General features: G+C 45.7%; 1 protein-coding gene across 13 annotated transcripts in view; it reads left to right on the forward strand.

Annotated features, from left to right (window-relative positions):
* LOC100762490 (calmodulin-binding transcription activator 1) overlaps positions 1-21,251 on the forward strand; it is an 831,381-nt gene that overhangs the window by 32,673 nt on the left and 777,457 nt on the right. The window contains exon 4 of one of the 13 annotated variants that reach the window (XM_035439382.1): positions 4,698-4,878. The exons of the other annotated variants lie outside the window; for them this stretch is intronic. Coding sequence (XP_035295273.1) covers positions 4,698-4,787 — 90 coding nt within the window. The 3' untranslated portion in view covers positions 4,788-4,878. Of the gene's footprint in view, positions 1-4,697; positions 4,879-21,251 lie in introns of those variants that run through there. 13 annotated transcript variants of the gene reach the window in all.

Genomic DNA, 21,251 nt, shown 5'->3' on the forward strand with positions numbered 1-21,251 from the left:
AGCTTAGACACCTCTGGTTCTAGCCTCTGCTTTTACTTATTAAGGATTTCATATATTTTAGACTGTGTTGAAAGTTTTTCTTAGTCCTGGACTGTCTTCTCTTGTCAACAGTACAGGAGACTTTTGAAGCTTCGTAGGAATTCGCTACTAGTTTAGGAATTAAACAGAAACTCAATGTTTCCTGATGCTCTGAGACATAGATTTGATACCATGTTTTTATGCTTTAGCTCTAGTTTACAATTGTCACAAAACATATAAACACAAAGCATGCTCTCTAGTTATATTTCATAAGTAATAGACACTGTCAGTGTGGTTTAGTGAAGTTAGAGACTATGGTAGCATGTTCACAAGTCTGAGAGTGACTGTGGCTAGGTCAGGAACTTTGCCGTGGAACTTTCAAGTATTTATTTGCTTCAAAGTCTAAATTATTTACATGCTGCACTTTCTAACAATAGCTTTGTTATAAAACACCAGTTGGGGACTTTGTGTTTGTGTGCATGACTAGGTCTTGATATGTAGGCCAGGCTGGCCTGAGCTCTCAGTCCTCCCGCCTTAGCCTTCCAAATGCAGGTACCACAAGCATGAGCCCCCATGTGCAGCGGTGTTTATAGAGGGTGTGATTCAAAATATCGAGGAGTTGCTGTTGTTTCCCGTGCTGTGGGTTGCCGTTGCTGACCCTCTTTCAGACAACTGAAATATGAAACTGCAGGTCTAGAGGAGGAAAGGTACATTGTTCTGCGCAGGTGTTGCTGCAGCAGCAAGCATGGATCTGAGTGTGTTGCTGAAGGTGTGAGGAGGAGGCAGCACAGCTGATGGGCAGCTTGGTGGTGCCCTCTCAAAAGAGCTGTCATTTCAGTGATTTATCAGTTCAAAACTGATACAAGCTCTGAGGAAAAACGGGTAGAAAGATTGGCCTGCAGTTCTGCATGGGGATTGTTCTTTGTTTCTTGGCTTTGGAAGAACTGGAGGAGTGCTTAGTGCGACGCTGGGCGTCTTAGATGGGAGCTTTAATTCTGATGCCTGTGGTGACCCACACCTGCCCCTGATGTAATAACACTGGCTTGGGCCACAGGGAGGAAGAAGCCATTGTGGTCATGTAGGCTCGCTTCCTTGGTTTGGCTGTGTGGGCATTTTCTGAACTCTTCCTCCTGCCATCTTCATGGTGTTGGATGGATGTACCTTTCGCTGGGCCTTTGTGTCCCCAGGAGAGGAAGTCCTGTGCAATTTCGCCTGTGCATGAGATCCCTGTGGAGTGAAGTATCGGCAGCGGCGTGGTTAAGAGCCCATTTTCTTTCCAGAGTGGACTGGATGGCTGTGTTCTGGCGGGAAGCATGTGAAGTAGTCGGCCTGTTGAGAAGCTTTTTGTACAAAAATTACATTTCTTAAGATCCCCCTTCCTGGAAGAGGTGTGCGGTGTAGTTGTGTTCCCGTCTCACTCTGCACAGCCTGTGCAAAGCAGGACGGGCTCCAGAGCTGCCTGAGGAATGGCAGTTGCCTCCCCCAGCCACCTCCTTCTTCTGCCCCCTCTTCACAGCTCAATTCCTGTGTTCAGACTGACTCATCTGTACTTCTGAGAAGTTCCTTTACTCAGACTTGCTTTTAACCCTTCGTGTTGAGAAAATCCAGCTTCATATGTGGTGTTGCCACAGGGAGAGAAAACCGTTTCCCTCAGGTGCTGCTGTTTTACTCAGCACCTGCACTTGTCGGGCACTGACCCCAATTATGTCTAAGTCTTGGACCACTGTGAGGTGAGCGGGCTTTCCTTTTAGAGATAGGCAGTGCAGGTAGGAAGGGCTGAGTGATTGAGTCATGGCGGTGATCTTGGTTTGTAGAGATTGTTTCCTCCTCGTGCCATTTCTTAGACTTCATTTCGTGTGTGTGAGTGTGCGCGTGTGTGCGCGCGTGAGTCCAGGTGGAGGCCAGTGGTCAGCCTCAGGTGTGGCTCTTTAGTCATTACCCATCCTGATTTTCGAGACAGGGTTCCTTCCTTATTGGCTTGAAGTTTGCCAGGTAGGGTAGTTTGGTTGTTGGTGAGTCCTGTCCTGTCCCCTCCCCCCCCCCCGGGATTGCAAGCTCCCACTGACCAAGCCTAGCTTTTATTTTATTACTTCATGTACTTATTGTTGTGTGTCTTTGTTTTGTGCACACATGCTACAGTGCCTAAATGGAAATCAGAGGACAACTTTTGGATATCAGTTTTCTTCTACTGTGTGGGTTCTAGGGATTGAGTTCAAGTTGATAGACTTGGTGGCAGGCTCCTTTAACTGCTGAGCCACCTTACTGGCACAGAGAGCCTTTTCAGGTGGGATCTAGGGTTCAAACTGGAGTTCATATGCATGTGTGGCAAGCGGTTTCCTGACGGGTTCATTTCCCAGTCCCTAGAACTTGCCTTCTTCGGTTGCTTACTTATCCCTAGGAAGTGTTGGGGAGATGACCAAGCCAGGAGCGATGCCACTGAAATGCATCCTATTACCTGTCTTGCCTGTCCAGTGTAAGACCTCAAACCAAACATGAGTGTGGGCAGCAGACCCTTCTCTAACGTAGCTTTGAGTTGGAAGAGTGAGTAGAGGGTTAGTATTATTGGTTCATGACCCAGTGTTTGATAAAGCTGGGAGTTACAAGAGGAAGGCTTTGATGAGGTGATTTTTGTCTTAGTTTAGCCACTTGTATTTTAACTGTATCTTGTTGTTTTCTGAGACAGAGTCTGGAACTTTGTAGAAAGGCTGGCCTAGAGTGAGAGAGCTGACTGCTTCTGCCTCCAGAGTGCTGGGATTAAACATGTGTGTACCACCCCAGCTTATTTTAACTTTTCTTAATCTATTGGGTTGTATAGATTCCTTTCCTTTTTAAATGTTATTTGCAACTGAGAAGAAATAGAGTGTGTGTCTAGAAGCAGATCAACTTTAGACTGTGCTTTCTTGGGGAGGTACGGTGCTTCTGAGGCCTGAGGCCTCACAGGGAGCAGTGCTGATGACTGCAGTAGCAACCATGGAGACCAGCTGATTGTAGGGTAGGCCCTGTGGGTTCCTCTTCATGAATATTCTTACTTAGCCCTTGAATTAACCCTGTGAGGTAGGCTATTTGATTAGCTTCCTAGTATAGACAGGAAGTGTGATGCATGGAGATGCTGGTGGTGCTTTTAGTCCTCCAACTGGGAATAAGTGGCTGGGGAGCACAAGCCCTGCAGGCGCTCTGTCCAGAAGAACTGTTACTATACTACTATTATTATTATTATTATTATTACTATTATTATTACTATTATTAGTAGTAGTACTACTACTACCCTTCTTCCACCTTCCCTTCTCAGTGTCCCCTGCCCCTTCTTGTTTTTGACATAAGATGTCATATATCTCAGGCTGGTCTTGAACTCCGCATCTTGAATTCTATCCTGCCTCAATGTCCCAAGTGTAGGGATTACAGGTGATGGCATTTACAATTGAACTCTCTTTCAAGATCTAGCAGTTATTCTGTGATTTGTAATGTTTTTGATGTATAGAACTATTTGACTTTTTAAATTAACTTCCCTTCTTAAGTATATAGTTTCTTGCATAGTGATTTTACTTTAGTTCCATCCATTTCTTTATGGAAATAGTTTTGCTTTAGTGTGTGTGATGTATGTACATACTACATATTTGTGTGTATATGCATGTATGCTTGTGTGTGCACACACGTATGTGTCTGTGTGTGGAGGCCAGACACATATCCAGTGTCTTCCTCTTTTTCTCTCCATATTACTTTTTGAGACAGAGTCTCTCCCTAAACCTGAAGTTCACCAACTTGAAAGACTAGCTGGCCACCAAGCTCCAGGGTTCCTTGTCTCTTCCTTCCCAGTGTTAGGATTACAGGTGTGTGCAACCGTGCCAGCTTTTGATGTGTGTGCTGAAGGGCTGACCTCAGGTCCTCATGCTGAATGTGGCAAGCATTTTGTGGGCAGAGCCATCTCTCCATGCCTTCATTCTTTAAATACACTTAAAGTTCCATCTGTTTATGTCAGCGTGTGTGTTGATGTGTGCACATCTGTGGAGGATGGAGGACTGCTTGAGGAAACAGTTCTCTGCGTTCACTGGGCAGATTCTGGGGACCAAACTCAGGCTGCTAGGCTTTGTGGCAAAGTGCTTTTACTTGCTGAGTCATCTTATTGGCTCCCTCTTTTGAGACAGAGTCTTGCAGTGCAACCGTGTCTGACCTGGTGCTTGGCTGTGTGGTGCAGGCTGGCTTCGCATGTCAGTCCCCCTGCCTCGGCCTCCTGATTTACGGGCATGTGCCATCATATGGATGTTTCATCTCTTGATGATGAGTAATGAATGGGAAGTAGAAACTGCCTGTGTGTAACATGTTGCCAGGATGCAAGGAGCATAGCACATTCTTTATTCCTCTACATAGAGAGGGACTACCTAGTAGCCCGGGCTGACTTTTAACTCATGGGCCTCCTGCTCAGGATTGGGATATGTTTGGATGACAGGCATGCCCCACCTTGACCAGCTGGAGAGTGCACGTCACTGGAAATCAACCTGTGGTAGTTGGTGTTTTATTAGATGAACTGTTACAAGGGTTCTGCATTCTGAGTTAATAGTTTTGAAGCCCAGAGCCAGGAATAATTGTGCTAATGCAAGTTTCTGATGGCAAATGACTGCTTCATAATTGCTGCTTGGTAGTACTCTGGGCATGTTGTCTAGTGTGGAATTTCTTTTGTTTAGTCATCACTTAACTATTGGCTTGAAACACAACTGACTGCTGCGTCCCTGAATCTTGGAGCCAGGTCTCAGATGGCATTCTCCCGAAGATAGACTCTGGCAGCACCGACAGCCTTTTGTAGTGAAGTGTTCACTCACTCGCCCATGCTGCTGCTGGTGAACTCGTGACATTCTGTTTCTTCCCGAGTAAGCAAGTGGTTCCTCTTTGTTCTGACTCAATTCTTAAAGTGGCATCAGTCACATATTGATGTCAGCCTCAGGGTTTTCTGTGAAAGATGAATTTTTTAAAAAGATTTATATGTATTAGTGTTTTGCCTGCATGTATGTATGTATGTATATATGTATGTATGCATGTGTACCATGTGTGTGTCCTTGGTCCCAGAGGAGGCCAGAGAAGGCCCTGGATCTGGATTTAAGTATGTTTGTGAGCCACCATGTGGTGCTGGGAATCCACCCCAAGTCCACTCTCTGCAAGAGCAGTAAGTGATCTAAACTACTCAGCCAGCTCTCTAGCCCCTGAAGTGCATTTTAGTGCTAAAAACAGTTTCTGTGTTACAAGCAAGCAGTGCAGCTACACATGCCACATTCGAAGCTGCTGGCAGCAAGAGAAACCCTGAATACACGTCTGATGTTTTCCTAAGAGGAGACCCTATGAAATCGTGAACACCTTTCCTGGCTTTTTGTATTTAGTTTTTTTTTTTTTTTTTTTTTAATGGACCGTATGACCGTGGGAATTATTCTATTTCATTTATACTGTTAAATACAAACTGCCTTAAACTTTTAAAATTTCCATAATCTTTTTGTGTGTAGGCATATATTTTTCAGTACTTTCGTATTTTTAATTTTTTCTTTGCATATTTTTAAAAGCTACAGTTTTAGGGCTGCAGTTTTCAGTGATTGGCTTTGCTGGCCTATTATGTAATGTTAGCTCTGAAGTTTGAAACCAGTTTTGGGAGACATTTAAGACTCTGAAACTTCCCAAGTGTGAGCTCAACTGGAACACACAGTACTCTAGTCGTGAAGGCCATGGAGATATGCTGGCTTTGTGGACCGGGAAGTTAGCCTTGAAGATTTTGTCTTGGGTAGCTTTGTGACATGAAGTACTGGTGTTCCGAGTTGAGGTGGGCTGCTCTGGTTTAACAAAAACATGGAATGTAGATGTGAGCAGCAGGGGCAGAGCACACGGCATACAGCATCACATGTCAGATTAAACCCAACATTTCCTTGACAATGTGAGAGAGCAGACTGTGTTAAGTCTGTAGGCTCCCATCTGCAGAGCTCAAGTGGACAAGGTGAGCAGGGCAGGCAAGAGAGGCCAAAGGCACTTCATAACCAATGGAATTTATGCGAGTAGTGCTGGTGGGTGGGATGGATGACGCTTTGCCCAAACAAAACTGTCTCTTGATAAACTATTGTTTTGTTTTTGTTTGTTTGTTTGTTTGGGTTTTTTTGCACAGAATTTCTGTAAGTCCATTAGGCCCTGGTACAAATACATCATTTAGTGTTAAATTCACTTCTGTGATTTTTCTCATTAGCCCAACAAGAATTTAAATGACACTCTTGGGTGCCAAGGCAAATATAATCACAAACTACAGACTTGAACAATGACTTTTTGTGTTAAAATATGTTTGTAATTGGTGTTACTGTTTCAGATGATAAATTAAGATATGAAGCATTTCAAAACATTTCATAGACCCCCTGATAATCGTTTCACAGAGTCTGAACTGAGAGACTCAGTGCAGATGCAGAGCTGGAGCAGGAGGGCATTCTAGTGTTGGCTCTGTTCCTATCAGGTGTGTTTCGTGAGACATTGGTCTGCTCAGCCTCCTCCGGGTGGAGGTGATGGTGTCCAGTGACCTCAAAGATTGGTATTAAAAGGTTATTGTTTTCAGAGTTGGAGTGTGGGATGGTTGGGGAAGCTAGAGCCCAGCTCTGCTGTTGCATTGTAATTGTGATTTTGTTTTTACTGTTAATCATTTCTTGATTCTGTTTGTGAACTGTGCAGTTTAGTGATTTTAAATATGACAAAATTGTGCAGTAACCCCCACTTCCAAATTCCAGAATGTTTTCATCACCCTACAAGCCTCTGGCCTTGTGGAATGAGAACACATAAGAGGGGGCAGGCTCATAAGTTCTTGGTCTTACCTCTAAATTTCTGTACCTGTTTAGCATTAGAGATGAAACTCGGGAAGCTTGTCCTCTGATGCAGGTCATAACTTACTGGACTGTTGCTGGAGACTAAGGAACATTAGTGTACAAATCCAGTTTGGAGAAGGCTGAAGAATGTTCAGGTGCAGTTTAAAACAATGTTGTGCAAAGTGGGATAAAATACCCATGCTTTTCAGTAGCTGGGTGACTCTGGATGCTGGTGATTTCACAGAGGAGAAGAAAGCTGCACCAGTGCACTGAGGTGGAGAGGGAAGGCTGCCTGGAGAGGCTGGCATGCTTCAGCTGCATGGAGTGTCTGTTTCTGCGCTTGTGTGGCACCTGGTTGCGTCTGTTGTGTTTTCAGGTGACAATGTGCAATCTAGAAGTGAGTTGTAATCCGTGTGACTTGACTGTCGTTCCAGGGCTGCTGTTCCCGCCCCACTCAGGGTTATTTTGGGCAACTTTGGCTATGATGAAGCTTCCTAGAGTCTTTTTTTACTTTAGTAAGCACAGAGATGATATCGAATGTCATTTTAAAAACTTAAACTTTGACAGCTTTTGTGGGGTAGCATGAAGGATAGTCTTCTTTTCTACTCTTGGATCTCTGTGTGGCCCAAGAGGCTGAAGGCAGCAGACTCTGAAACCAAATGCATAGCCTACCTTACAATCTGCCTCCCCACCACCAGCCCACCAGGTGCTTCCTAACTATGAAACCCTGCTGAGGTTTTTTAAACGTTCTAACACACAACTCAAGTTTCCCAGTGCTGGTGCCCCTAGAGAGCCAGAACCTATGAGGGTTAGCAGCTCAGAGAGTAAAGCTGGGGCCTGGGGCGAGCTCAGTTGCTAACAGTGTTTGCCTGGCATGAACAAGGCCCTGGGTTTGTTGCCAGTACCACATAATCAGGATGTGATGGCTGGTGCCTTTAATGCCAGTCCTTGGTAATAAAAGCAGGAGACTGAGAAGTCCGAGATCATCTTCAGCTAAGGAAAGTTTGGGGCCAGGGATGCTCGAGACCTCGTCTCCAGAAAAAGGAAACAAACAGCAAATCACTGTGTGGCTGTGGTGGGTCAGAGTGAGATGAGTGTGGGGGTTTTCTCTAGATGGAAGGCATGCTCAAGGCTCTGGACTTAAATGGGTCTCTGTTGGATCCCACGAGAGATGTAGAACTGAAATAAAGACAAAATTCCAAGCGCTTGCAATTTATGTTTGAGGAGAAGAGGGGAAGATGGGGAGAACTGTCAGCCTTGTGAGATGACCAAGGTCTGCCAGTCCTCCAGGTGAGGAACTTCAGGTCAGGAAATAGCCAGAGGAGGAAAAGCACATACATATACCTGTCTGAAGAGATTGATCCGCAGTCCGTAAGGCTAAGGTTTCAGATAAACACCAGCCAAGTGCAAGCCAAAGCGTGCCAGGGGCAGCAAGGCAGCCAGGCCAGAGAGAAGCGAAGGGACTCTCCACGTGTGTGCGGTCCCTTAAGAACCTTAGACTTCGCCCTCACCACGCCCTCGAGGGCGTGTCCAGCACACCTGTCGGGGCTACTAGGAGGCGAGGCTACAGTGTCTCCCTACAATTCCCCTTTTAGTCTAAAAGAGGATTAAAACTTAATAGTGTAAAACATCCAAAATTAACAATCATAAAGGTGAAATACAAGAAGATACAATCTGTTATTGCACATCCTAACTATGTCTTCCGGCTGAGCCCTAAAGTCATGTGGAAAGGGTGTCTAAGTTGAACACCTCCTTCCAATCCCAACTCTAAACTGTAAGAAAGCTATTCCTAACTAGGCTTACACTACCCTAATAAACAATAATGGGGAACGGGGGCGTAGCATCTTCTAAGTTACTTCCTGCTGAAATGGGACGATGGTAGCCTTGTGGAGTCCTGCGGAAAAAAATGTTAGCACAGGGAAAGTCTCTAATGGGTTATCTCCAGTCCATGTTAGATGGGATTTGCTTGATTGAAGATCTAGGTTGAAATCCTCAACTTGATTGAAGCCAGTACTCGAGGCTCTGGTCAGAGTATCAGTCGAAACGCAGTGAGTTGAATCCAGTGCAGCCGGAGAGGTGTGGCCCAATTTTTTTTCCGGAGCATGCATGGATTGCCGTCAGGCAGGTCTTCATTGGCTGTATGGGACTCAAACATAAGTGTCATCAGAGAAATGTTTGCTTGCACATGTATGTGTACTGGGAAAGGCAACCATTGAAAAACGACAATTATGAGAGGGTGTAGGCCTTGAAAGAAAGAGCCAAGAAAAGACAAAGATAGTCCTCCAATTCTTCATTTATTCTGTATTACATCAATTGGCTTCTTGATATAAGACAGAAACCTTAAAATTTTGTTAAATAACATGCTTGGATTTTAGGGGAGGAAAGCCAAATCCAACTCTAAATCCAGCATCGATTTAATTGAATAGGGACTAGGAAATGAAGAGAAATAGAGTTGAGAGACAGCTGTAAAGTTTACCGTATGGCATGTTCCTTTTGTTTGATGGTTATAGCTACTTTAAGTATCTGCCCATGCAGTGTCCTTTGACTTCCAGCGGCTAGCTCAGTCAGTAGAGCACGAGACTCTTAATCTCAGGGTCGTGGGTTCGAGCCCCACGTTGGTCGCCAAGTGAAGAGATCGAACTACAGTCCCTAAGGCTAAGGTTTCTTTATTCAGATAAACACCAGCCAAGTGTAAGCCAAAGCGTGCCAGGGGCAGCAAGGTAGCCAGGCCAGAGAGAAGCGAAGGGACTCTCCACGTGTGTGCGGTCCCTTAAGAACCGTTCCCGAGTCACCTTAGACTTCCCCCTCACCACGCCCTCGAGGGCGTGTCCAGCACACCTGTCTGGGCTACTAGGAGGCGAGACTACAGTGTCTGCCTACACCTGTCCTTATCAAAGTTAAGAAAAAGCGGAAAGAAGAGGAATATGCTACGTGCTTCCCATGTCTAAGAGTGCATTAGATAGCTTGAAATGAAGCAGGATCTGGAAGGTTGAGGACACACCATTTGCCATGTTCCCTGACGCCCCTTAGCCGCTGGTGACAGACCCCCCTTTCCTGTGTCAGAGGACTCTTTCTAATGTGAAAGCTACAGTTTTATTTTTTAAGCCATTGAACAAAATTTAGGCTTTTTAACTCTTGTTATTTAAGATTAAGTCATTTCTGTTAAATGTTAATTATTATTAACCAAATTTTTTATAGTAAGATAACTTCCAGTAAGTTTTTAATAGTCCATTCTTCAAGCAATTCGGAGAACCTGCTGTGTGTTTTTATTTCATAAATGAGGATAGTGAGACTTAAGTGTTCTGAATTAGCATCTGCCATTATCTAATATCCTATACCATTTACATCTAAAAAAAAAAAGATTCATTTTTATTTTATGTCATGAGTGTTTTGCTAGGTATGCATTGTGTGTGTGCCGAGTGCCCATGAAGGCCAAAGGAGGCCATCAGAACCCCTGGAACTGGAGTTACAGATAGCTATGAGTTCTGTGAAACAAACCTGGGTCCTGTGCAAGAGCAGCCAGTGCTCTTAACCACTGCGCCGCCTCTCCAGATCCAGCTTACATCTTTTAACTCTGGATTCTACTTTTGCTGGGCGGGGAGTTCTAGGTGGGCAAGGACTATTTGCTGTGCTCATGGATGGACCTTATACGCTTACCTTGTAACCACTCATTGAATAAATGAAAGAGGATCCATCTGCATTGGTTGCTAAGTTGCTGTTCTAGGGGTTACTCTAACTTGACCCTGAATTAGATTGCCTGGCACACTAAAGCTCCCGGCAGCAACCAACAGATCCATGAGAGCTACCCTTGGAAAACTTGAAGTAGAGGAGTTACGTGTACATCTAACTCCAGGTACCAGGAGGTTCTTAGGAGGGACAAAGGCCTGAGACAGGCTCACTTCTGTGCATTAGGCCTCCCAGTTAGAGAAGGCGGGAGGGTGGGAGGATGAAGTAAAAATTCAAGAGCCTCTTTGAAAAGGACTGCTTGCCAGGTTAAAACTGGAGGCCTCAGAAAGGAGATTTCTCTTCCCTACTTCCTGATGCACGCATTGAGGACCTTTTCTGTGTGTGCATATGTTATGTATTAACCAGAGTGCACCTGTTACACATGCAGTTTTGTGACCTGGTGTTCCTGTGTTCTATGTTAGGCTTTTCTCAACAGCTAGTCACAATATAGTGTTTACCGATTGCTTGTTAATGTTTTAGTCATATCATTATTTATACATTCAGTAATGTTTTTTGAGGTACTGCTGTTTACTAGGCACTGATTGGAGACGCGGAAGGCATCAGATGGACAAGCCCCTGTTCTTTTGGCTGTGCCTGACAGACTGTGAGTTAACAAGAAGGGAAGAGGTTCAGAGACAGAATACTGGGTTGTGAGCATTGGGGTCTGGAGAGTGTGTTTAGACAAGGCCTGTAGGAAGGGTCCTATGAGCTTGAGAGTTCTGGCCGGCTGTTTGAGGATCTGGGGGAAGAAGATTCTTGGCAGAGAGGGACTGTCTTGAGCAGGGGCTTGAGGCAAGGATATGCTTGTTTGAGGAACAGCTGACGAGACCCTGTTGATTGGAGCAGTGTGTGCTTTTGGGAGATAAACTAGGTCAGGTGGGCAGTGTAGACCTTCTGGTACCATTTTAAATAATGGGCAACTGTTGGAAGAGGAGCTTTGAAGAAGCGAGTGACATGAGGCGTATGGAGTTTGTTTTTACTGTCTTTGTTTGCTGCATGTCTTTTGGGGAAGCAGAGAGGCCAGGGAGGGCGTGGTCGGAATGTTGGAGGTCTTGATATGAGGCCGGAGACTGGAAAAGTAGGTGTAACATGGGGTGGAGCTGGAGAGGCCAAGAATGATCCCTGGTTGGTGGCCTCAGCTTGATGCTGGTGGCAGTGTGAGAGGAAGACTTACAGGGTAAGAAGAGTCAGATAGAGACACCAAAGTGGTGATGTCCAGTAGTCAGCTGTCTACATGCCTGGGTATGTGTGCCTAGAGATAGATAACTGTTGCATAGCCGCCACTGTATTTAAGAACTGTGGACAGAGTGAGGTTTTCTGGGTGTGGAAGGTACATGAGAAGGGACATAGGAGGAGCCAGTGCGGAGGCTGAACTGGGCAGGGGTTGAGATGCAAGCTGAGTGTTTCAAGGAGTAAGTGTAAGCATGGTGGTGCACACCTTCAGTTCCAGCACTCAGAAGGCAGAGGCAGGTGGTTCTCTTTGAGTTTGAGGACAGCCTGGTCTACAGAATGAGTTCTAGGACAGCCAGACCTATGTAGAGACACCCCACCCTTACCTAAAGATGAGCTTGGTGGTATATACCTTTAATTCCAGCATTTGGGAGGGGAGGTTGAGGCAGGGAGATGTCTGTGAGTTTGGGGCTAGTCTAGTCTACATAGCAATCTCTGCCAACCAAGGCTACATAGTGAGACCCTGTCTCAGAGCAACCAAAAACAAGCACAAAAAGGCAGCTCAGTTTCTTGTTTGCTGCTGCAGTAGATTGCCACAAATTCAGTGGCTTAAAGCTGCACAGTCATTTCCAGGATCTGTGTGCCAAGCACGGCATAGCTCTTGCTGCACCAGAAGCCAGGTGTGGATGGGCCACGCACCTTTTGTGAGACTCAGTACCTGAGCCATTCTGAGGGTTGCTTCTGTGACTTGTGCCTAGTGCTGGGGATCGAACCTAGGGCCTTGTGAGTTCTGCTGCTGAGCTCTGCCCCCAGCCTCCCCATTTCTATACCTAAGATCAGCAACCCAGAGCTTACATCTGTTGTCACATTACTTCTGTCAGACTTCTGTGCCTTCCCCCATCATCCTGTTATTTTCAATGCCTTCGCCTCTTGCTGCCTACAGCACTGGGGGTGTGTTGGAAAACATTCCCAGCTTGAGTACCCTGAGCCCACTTGGTTAATCCAGGGGAAATCTCTCTGTTTTGAGGCAAGTTTAATTGGCAACCTAAATTCTGCCTGTTACCTGCTTAATTTTACCAGTTAGCATATGTACAGGTTGTAGCTATCTGGGTGGCATGACTCTGTGGACAGGACATGGCTGAAGATAAAGGTTCTAAGAATTTGAGTAAAATCGGTTAGAAAGTCACACTTGTATTGACCTTGCAGCATGGTGTCGGTTGGTGGAGTGTTAACACAGGGGCAGGTTGGAGCGGACCGAGGAGTGAGGGACTAAAGGTGTGCAGCCACCTGAGAGGGCGAGAAGGTAGGCCTCTGAGTCTGTTGGAATAAGTTGCCTGGGTGATGAGTTTAGAAAGAACACATGGAATGGTTTGTAGAGATGGCGGCATGAAGACAGACTGAGTGCCTCCTTTGCTTGCCCACATCAGACACTTAGTAATTCCATGTGTGGTAGTCTCCTTGGGAGCCTGGAGCAGCTGTGGTCTGGCCACAGCTTGGTGCTATTGAGTGCTTCATGCAGTCCTTAGGGCTCTAGTCCTTTGTTCTTCCCCTCACTTTCCCCTTCTGCCTGCCTCAGTTTCTCTTTCATTGTTTCAGGAACATTATTAAGCAGGTTTGATGGGACCCTAGTTGCAGGACTGGGCTGTGGTGAAGCAAGGGTGTGAGCCCTTGTGGAGCTTGTGTTCCAGTTGGATCCTTCCCATAGGTGAGAGGTTCTTCCAAGAGGCTTACTCCCCAGGAGACAAGGCATGCGATCTGTGCCCTTCTTGGGTGCCTGGCAGTCTAGGCCCCTTGCTGTTTGACTCCTTTGCCTCAGTTATTGTGGCTTCCTGCTGTTGGCATCTGCCCCCCCTCCCCTATCAGTCACATACCACTACCTCTCAATTCACTGGAAGGTTGTTTCCCTCCCCCTTCCTTGCTCTTTGTGTCCTCTCTCCTTCCCTCTCTCCCCTCCCTTTCCTTTCTTTCCCTTCTTTCTCCTGCACCTTTGCTCTCTTTATTTTTGCTTGTATTTAATCTGTGCTGAATTTCTTTCCATGCCATAAAGATTTGCTTATTCGTTTCTTCTGGGTGTTCTTTGGTGTAGCCTCCTCTTCTGGTTCAGGAACGATTTATTCCTTTCCAGTGAGGATCATCTTAGTGTGGCTGGCAGCGGGCACTCAGGTGTGGGTTGTTGCAATCCTGAGCGCTGTCAGCCTGGAGGCACGGCTTGGGCGTTGACCCGATGTGTTTGATGACTAGAGAATCCATCAAGTTGAGTCTTGCTCTCTCTCTTTCTAGGCCTGTGCAGTAACCATTCCCTCTGAGCACTGCCCTGTGTCTAGCTGCATTCTTGGCACAGGTGCACCTGCTGATTCCTTCAGACGTTGGGTGTACCTGGGACAGTTTCACAGGTGTTCATGGACATGTAGCGAGAACCTCAGAACCTGTGTGACGTTGTAGGTTTCCGGGTCAAGGAGTAGCAAAGCATTCTTGTGGGGACCTCAGGAAGGCCCCTCGTCTACTTATTTCTACTTAGCTTCAAATCCAGAGTCTGCAGTATATGATTATTCTCTTAGGGCTTCCTGAACCCCTGCTTGTCATACCTACTAGGACAGAGAGCAGTACTTAGAGAACCGTGTTGTCACCTGGCTTCTTCTGTCTGCCCCCAAGCAGTTAAGTGCTGCTTGAGAAAGACAGGGTACCAAGGCCGACTGTGACCTCTCTGTAAATTGTTGACTGGCCGCCTCATGTGGACTTTATCTTTGATTTTCAAGACAGGGTTTCTCTGTCTTGGCTGTCCTGGAACTTGCTCTGTAGACCAGGGTGGCCTTGAACTCATAGAGATCTGCCTGCCTCTGCCTCCTGAGTGCTAGGATTAAAGGCCACCACCTCTGGGCTTTCAGGTGGACCTTACCACGTGGCGCCTGTAGACTTCAAGGTTCTCTCAGGCTCAGCCTATTTTGTTGTCTCTGGCTTGCTTTACTTCCATCTGCCTTAAGCTGGACCAACCTTTTTACTAAGCTCGGCCTGTAGCCGTTGACCCTGCTTCACACAGCTGCAGAGAGCTCCAGATTTGTCCATCACAAAACTGAGCATGTGGCCCTACTCCCTTAGAAGCAAGTTGGCTGCCATGAACTTGGCACCACAGTCCTCCCTCTGCGCTTAGGCATGACCAGTGGCTACCTTGCAGGCTCCTGGCCAGAGATACCTCTGTGCTCACCTTGTTATTTAGGTAATGTTCAGAGACCCTTTGGTTAGAACCAGCATCCAGTACAGGACAACTGTGCAGACCCATGATCACTCTGTGTAAATAGCTAGCCCATGCAGGGGGGGAAACTTAGGACAATAGAACTTCCTTAAAATCAATTCTTTATTGCCAGGTTCTCACTCTATCTTTGTTTGTTTACTTGCTTATTTATTTTGTGTGTGCTTGTGTGTGATTGTGCACTGGTGACTATCGTGGTGTCTTCCTCTCTTGCTCTGCACCTTAGGTTTTTAGATCAGTTCTGTCACTGAATGAACTTGGAGCTCCCACCAGTTTATTAGACTGACTTGCCTGTGGGTTTGGGGATTGGCCTATCTTTACGCTCCAGTATGGGACAGGAGTAATAGACATACATCATTATGTGGATTGTGGGGACCTGAACTCAAGCTCCTGTGCTGTGTGGCAAGCACTTTATCCACTGAGCTGTCTTATTCAGTCTCTAATTTCTGAGACTCCTGTTTAGTTGTTCTGTTGACACAGATCTGTGGTACTATCTTCATGTGTGTGAACAGCTATAAACTCACTGATGAGAACAGGACCTTTTATTCTAAAGCACACGTCCCTACTGTCTCTACCCAATGGGTGTGCCCTTGCTTTCTCTATGTTCCTAAATAGCAGCATCTAGTGGTGGGTCTGTACCATCTATCTCGTGCTTGTAAGAATGATAAATGATATCTTTTATGTTATGATATTGGTGATTGGGGTGATAAAACCCCTGTGATTTCTTCAGTTGCTGATAACGTGTTGGTCTGTGTTGACAGCTAAACTAAACAGTATGGCTCATTGGAAGTTAGTGTGATGAGGATGCCATTCTTATCATCCAGGCTCATGCCTCTTTATCTTTACCATTTAGTCCATTGTCATCAGCACCACCTTGTCACCTGGTCCCTACAACTTCACTCAATTCTCAGCTTAACAGCCAGAGATCTTGATTTTTTTTTGCCTTTTCCACTTTACAATACACTTGGAACACTGCTTTTAAGTATGGGCTAGGAGAAGGAAATAGGCTTCCAGAACTACAGTTAGACACACCTGAGAGCTTGCAGTAGGCATCTCTGAGAGTCCCTTTTAAATTTGCCACCACAAAAGATACATCAAGAGTTTCCTGAGTCATTACAAGCTAGAGAGGACAAATTTTTTTTTTCCCCCTTCCTTTAATGAAGAAACTCATAGGAGTGGATTCTCTACTTCACACATTTAGGTCCCATGCTGAGCTACTGCAGCAGTCCTTTCGTAGTCACTGTTGTATTGCTGTGAAGAGACATCATGACCACAGCATCTCTTAGGAAAGAACACGGTTAATTGGGTTTGCGGACAGTTTTAGATAGAGGCTTAGTTCATGGTGGGGAGCATGCCATTGAAGTAGTAGCCAGAGAGCCACACCCTGATCTCAAGCCTAGAGACCAGAGACACTCTGCCTGCCCCCAGTGACACACTGCTTCCAACAAGGCCACACTTACCCCAGCAAAGCCACACCTCCTAATCCTTCTAAGTAGTGCTGCTTCCTGGTGATTGAGCATTCAAATATATGAACCCTTGGGGACCATTCTTACTCAAACCACCACTGTAAGAGGAAGATAGCTGTACATGGGATAGGAATGTCGTTGGTTGATTTTATTGAGGGGAAGTCACTTACCGATAACCCAGGTCAGCGCTCAGAGCATCCGGTCTCAGCAGCTCTCCGAGATCTGGGCGTGGTCAGCACTACAGGTACATAGTAAGATTTCTCCCTTCATGCCACAAGCCTCAACATTAGCACTTCTGAACTAGAAGAAGAGGGTTTGGCAGTTTTCAAAAAAAAATTTGAGCCAGGTAAACCTATAATCCCAGCACTTCCCAAGGATGAAGTAGGAGGAGGATTGCCTTGAGTTTGAGGCCAGCACGGGGTGGAGATGTGGAGCCTGTGGCTGTGGTTCCAGGGCTATTGGAGTCCTCTTCTGGCTTCCAGAGGCACCTGTCTGTGGTGCACATAAATGCTTTCAGGCACAGACAAACCTTTAAAAGCACCTGTCAAGCCATGCACAGCACTCTAGGTTGATACTTGCTAGGGCAAAACTTATTCATTTCTGTTTTTCTGTTTTCTTGATACCTTTTCTCATCCATGGTAGTTCAGACCACCTGGTAAAGTATGACATGGATATTATTTTTGTGTTTTTTCCCCCATAGCCAACTTGTTTTCTATCCCAAAACACTGTGGCAGTGATCACTCCTGGGAAGTGCCTTCCAGTTTGGAAGGACACTGCATGTTACAGGATGACCAGTTTCTGAGTAATCTCAGTTGTTAGGCACCTTACATAGTTAGCTTAGTCAAGAAAGGACGCAGAGAAGTGCTTGTGAAGCAAGCCCTGCCTCACTGTAGGCTCTGCTGCTCCCCGCTGTACAGCTTCTCTCTTGAGAGAGAGAACACTCCCAGGTATGAGAGTAGCTGTCTCTATCCTGATGTCCACGGTCAGCATCTTCTACTGAACCTTCCCCTTGATAGCAAGTACCATGAGGGTAGCTACCTCTGTCCTTGGTGTCCACTGTCAAGATGTCTGACAGAGCCTTCCCCCTGACATTGAATGCCACAGAGGCAGGGTTAGCATGAGCTCTCAGATACTGCAGCATGTCACTTCACTTAACCTCCCTCCCTCCCTCCCTCCCTCCCTCCCTCCCTCCCTCCCTCTTCCCTCTTTCTTTCTTTCTTTCTTTCTTTCTTTCTGAGACAGGGTTTCTCTGTGTAGCTTTGGAGCCTATCCTGGCACTCCCTCTGGAGACCAGGCTGACCTCGAACTCACAGAGATCTGCCTGCCTCTGCCTCCCGAGTGCTGGGATTAAGGGCGTGCTACACCATTGCCCGGCTGTCACTTCACTTTCTAACTTTCCACAGAATCTGTTTTCCTCTCCTGTCTATGGTTTATTTTTCCTCATTGTTTAGAGTCACCAAATTATCTGATTGTGGTTTTCTGAAAATTGATGGTAGCCTTAATGGTTTAGGTCAGAATGTTTTCCCCCTTTTCAAGAGATTTCATTGGAGTCATTTTAATTCTTAGTCAGCTTGGCTTTTCTGTGGTGACAAGGACTTGTGGTGACATATTGTTTATGACCTAATAAAGCCACTGGTGATCGAAATGCAAAGCTAGCCACAGCTATAGAGCCAGGTAGCAGTTATACACACCTTTAATCCCAGCAGCCATACTAGCTAGCCTTAGAGGCCAGGTGGTAGTGGCACACACCTTTACTCTCAGGACTCAGGAGACAGAGGCAGATGGATCTCTGGGAGTCCATGACCACCCTGGGCTACATGAGAGTGAATCAGCCAAAAAGAATAACAGAGCTCACTCCTTTAATCTCAGCACTAGGGAGGTTAAAAGGAAGCAGCAAAGGATCTCATGAGAGATTTGGTTTCCAGACAGGACGAGCATTGTACTCTGAGGATTCAAGGAGCCAGAATCACCCATTTTGGTCTGAGGTAGAAGTCAGAGCTAGTGGCTGGCTGCTTTGCTTCTCTGATCTTCAGCTTGAACCCCAATATCTGACTCTGGGTTTATATTATTCATGTTACAAATTGGCATTTAACATGGGGCTCCAGCCCACAACCCTGAGATTGAGAGTCTCATGCTCTCCTGACTGAGATCTTGACAGTGACCAGAACATTGCTGTGTAGCCAGTCTGGTCCATTTTTTTCTCCCACGTACTAGGATTGTAGAGACATATTTCATCTTTTGCTAATAGGGTGACTTCCTTATCTTTTTGAGTTAATTTTTTGTAACTACCTTTAAATTTATTTATTATGTGTGTATGTGTTAGGGGGTATATGTGTCACTGTGGGCATGTGGAGAGGAGAGGACAGCTTTGTGGAGTTGAGTCCTTCTATCGTTATGTGAGTTTTGTGGATGGAATTCAGGTTGTTAGTTTGCTGCTAACAGTCACTTCACCTGCCAAGCCGTCTTGTCTGTTTGATGTCATAATTTTGAAATGTGCATGAGAAATGTATTTATATGGGTAGATGTGTTTATGTTAGATGGTTGCTACATGCCCATGCTTAGGTAGTGTTGTAAGCACTCTCTCTAGCAGTGTTCGGAGCACACTTCTCACACTCATGTCTGTGGTCTCGGATATCAGTCAGTATCACTGAGCGTGAGCACATCTGTCTACTGGTTGTGGTGCCTTTCCTACTGTCTGGTGCTCATCAGGAACTCTGCTTCTCCACAGTTCTCCATGTGGCACAGACAGGACACATTGGTAAACACGGTTCATTTTCCTGGTGCTGATCTGTGCAGTAGTGTCAAGACACAGCAAATATAAAGTCAAAAGCCTAGGGTACCTTGGATTGCGTTAAAAGCACTTTTATTCACTAAACGATCTCTCTGAGTGAATGAAAAGTCAAGTCATAGAGTGAGATTGGCCAGCACAGGCCTATATCAGAGTATTTTAGGAATTTCTGTAAGTCACAGAGAAGATGACAACACAGGAGAGTGAGCAGGAGGCTCAGTAAAACCAGAGGATGCTCACTACATAAGCCAGCAGGGAAAGGCAGAGCGGAGCTACAGCAAGATACTGTTGCACGTGGGAATGTCCTGACTGAAAGGGACACAGTGTGGGTAAGGAGCAGTCGGCATCTGCATTAATTTAACCACTGGAAAATTGGGATGATCTGTCAGAGTGGAAGAGAAATAGCATGCATCTTAGACTCTTTCTATATGTTGTTAACAAAAACGTGTTACCCAAAAATACATGGAAAACACTCTTGAGCTGTATTCCTAGTCCTCACAGTTTGGAAGCAACCCAAATGCTTCAACACAAAAGAAAATTGGTTGTAATATGCTTATGTAATGCAAAGCTATAAAGTTAGCCATAAAAAAGGAGTGGACTTTTGCTTCATTCAAGACATGAGTCACTTAAACATAGATGTTGATTTGAAGAAACCAGGAACGTGAAATTAAATATTCTATGATTCCATACATAAGTGAAAAATGTGTTTGAAGTAGGTGTAATGAATTTATACATTTGGTGTGAGAAATAGTTACTTTGGAGAGTAGGGAGGAAATGGACCAGTTTTTGGGGTGTGAGAAATAGTTACTTTGGAGAGTAGGGAGGAAATGGGCCAGTTTTTGGGGTGTGAGAAATAGTTACTTTGGAGAGTAGGGAGGAAATGGACCAGTTTTGGGGATGCTGGTAGTATTCTGTTTTATGGGCATTGGTATGATACATGCATATAAACACACACGTAGTTACAATTTACAGTATTTTCTGTTTGCATATAGTATTTCAAGAATTACATCATTAAGACAGTGTGTGGTATAAACTAGATGGTAGCGCATAGCTGGATGCAGCAGGCAGAGGAGACTAGAGTTATCATGTGAAGAGTGACAGTCGGGGCTCACTGGGGGACGTAGACCCACTGTGAGTGCTACAGGATAAGGTATTGTTTACTACAGGACTAAGCTGGTAGCTATCTTGGGAGAAACTGGCACCAAGTATAAGAGGAGGAAAGAGAGGCTCAGGAAAGTCACTGTAGCACCTCTCCTGAAGCACCTGGAAGGGCAGCCAGCATGGGCAGCACCCATCAATCTGTAGGGAAAGTTAGTGGAGAATAGCAATCATTTCTTTAGGCTGCTGCTGATCGGTGGGGTGGGGCTGGCTTCTGTAGGTCTGCAAGGCTGGCTGCTGAGGAGAAAAGCTTAGGAAAGAAGAGCCAGTGAAGAGGCAGTAACTCACCACCTCCTTCTTTGTCCCAGCTCTTTGGAAAGCAACTGCCTAGCTCCCTCATTTCTGGGTTACCACTGTTAGCTGCTCAGGCTTTGGAATATAGTGGGGGCTCCATGGCTGTCTTAGGTCTCTTGTAAATCCAGGGAAGGGAGTCCTAGATTTCCTGAATCATTTGTTGTCAAAGCTGCTGTAGTGATGGTTGCATAACTTTGAGAACATCCTAAGAATACTCCTAAGTGGGTGGACTTTAAGGTATGTGAATAGCATCTTAGAAAAGCTGCTACTTAAACAATGACTGTAGGTGAAACTTACAAAAAGTCAGGACCCTGCCTTTGGCAGAGGATATGTGATGAGCCTTCTGGGACTTAGGAAAGACTCCTTGAATAGGGGTGAGGGTTTCTTTTATTACCATCCTGTCTTCTGTAAACAGGCTGCAGGAAACAGAAAAGACACAAAATTGCAGCCCAGTGGTGGCAGAGGTAGTGTCTAGTGTGGTGGTGGGTAGTGTCCCTTGTTGACAGGTGGTTTCTAGCGTGATAGTGCACGCTGTATTGTGGTGGCCAGGTAGTGGCCAATGGCGGTAGGTA

Source organism: Cricetulus griseus, chromosome 2, assembly GCF_003668045.3.
Source record: "Cricetulus griseus strain 17A/GY chromosome 2, alternate assembly CriGri-PICRH-1.0, whole genome shotgun sequence".
In the NCBI taxonomy this organism is placed as follows: Eukaryota; Metazoa; Chordata; class Mammalia; order Rodentia; family Cricetidae; genus Cricetulus; species Cricetulus griseus.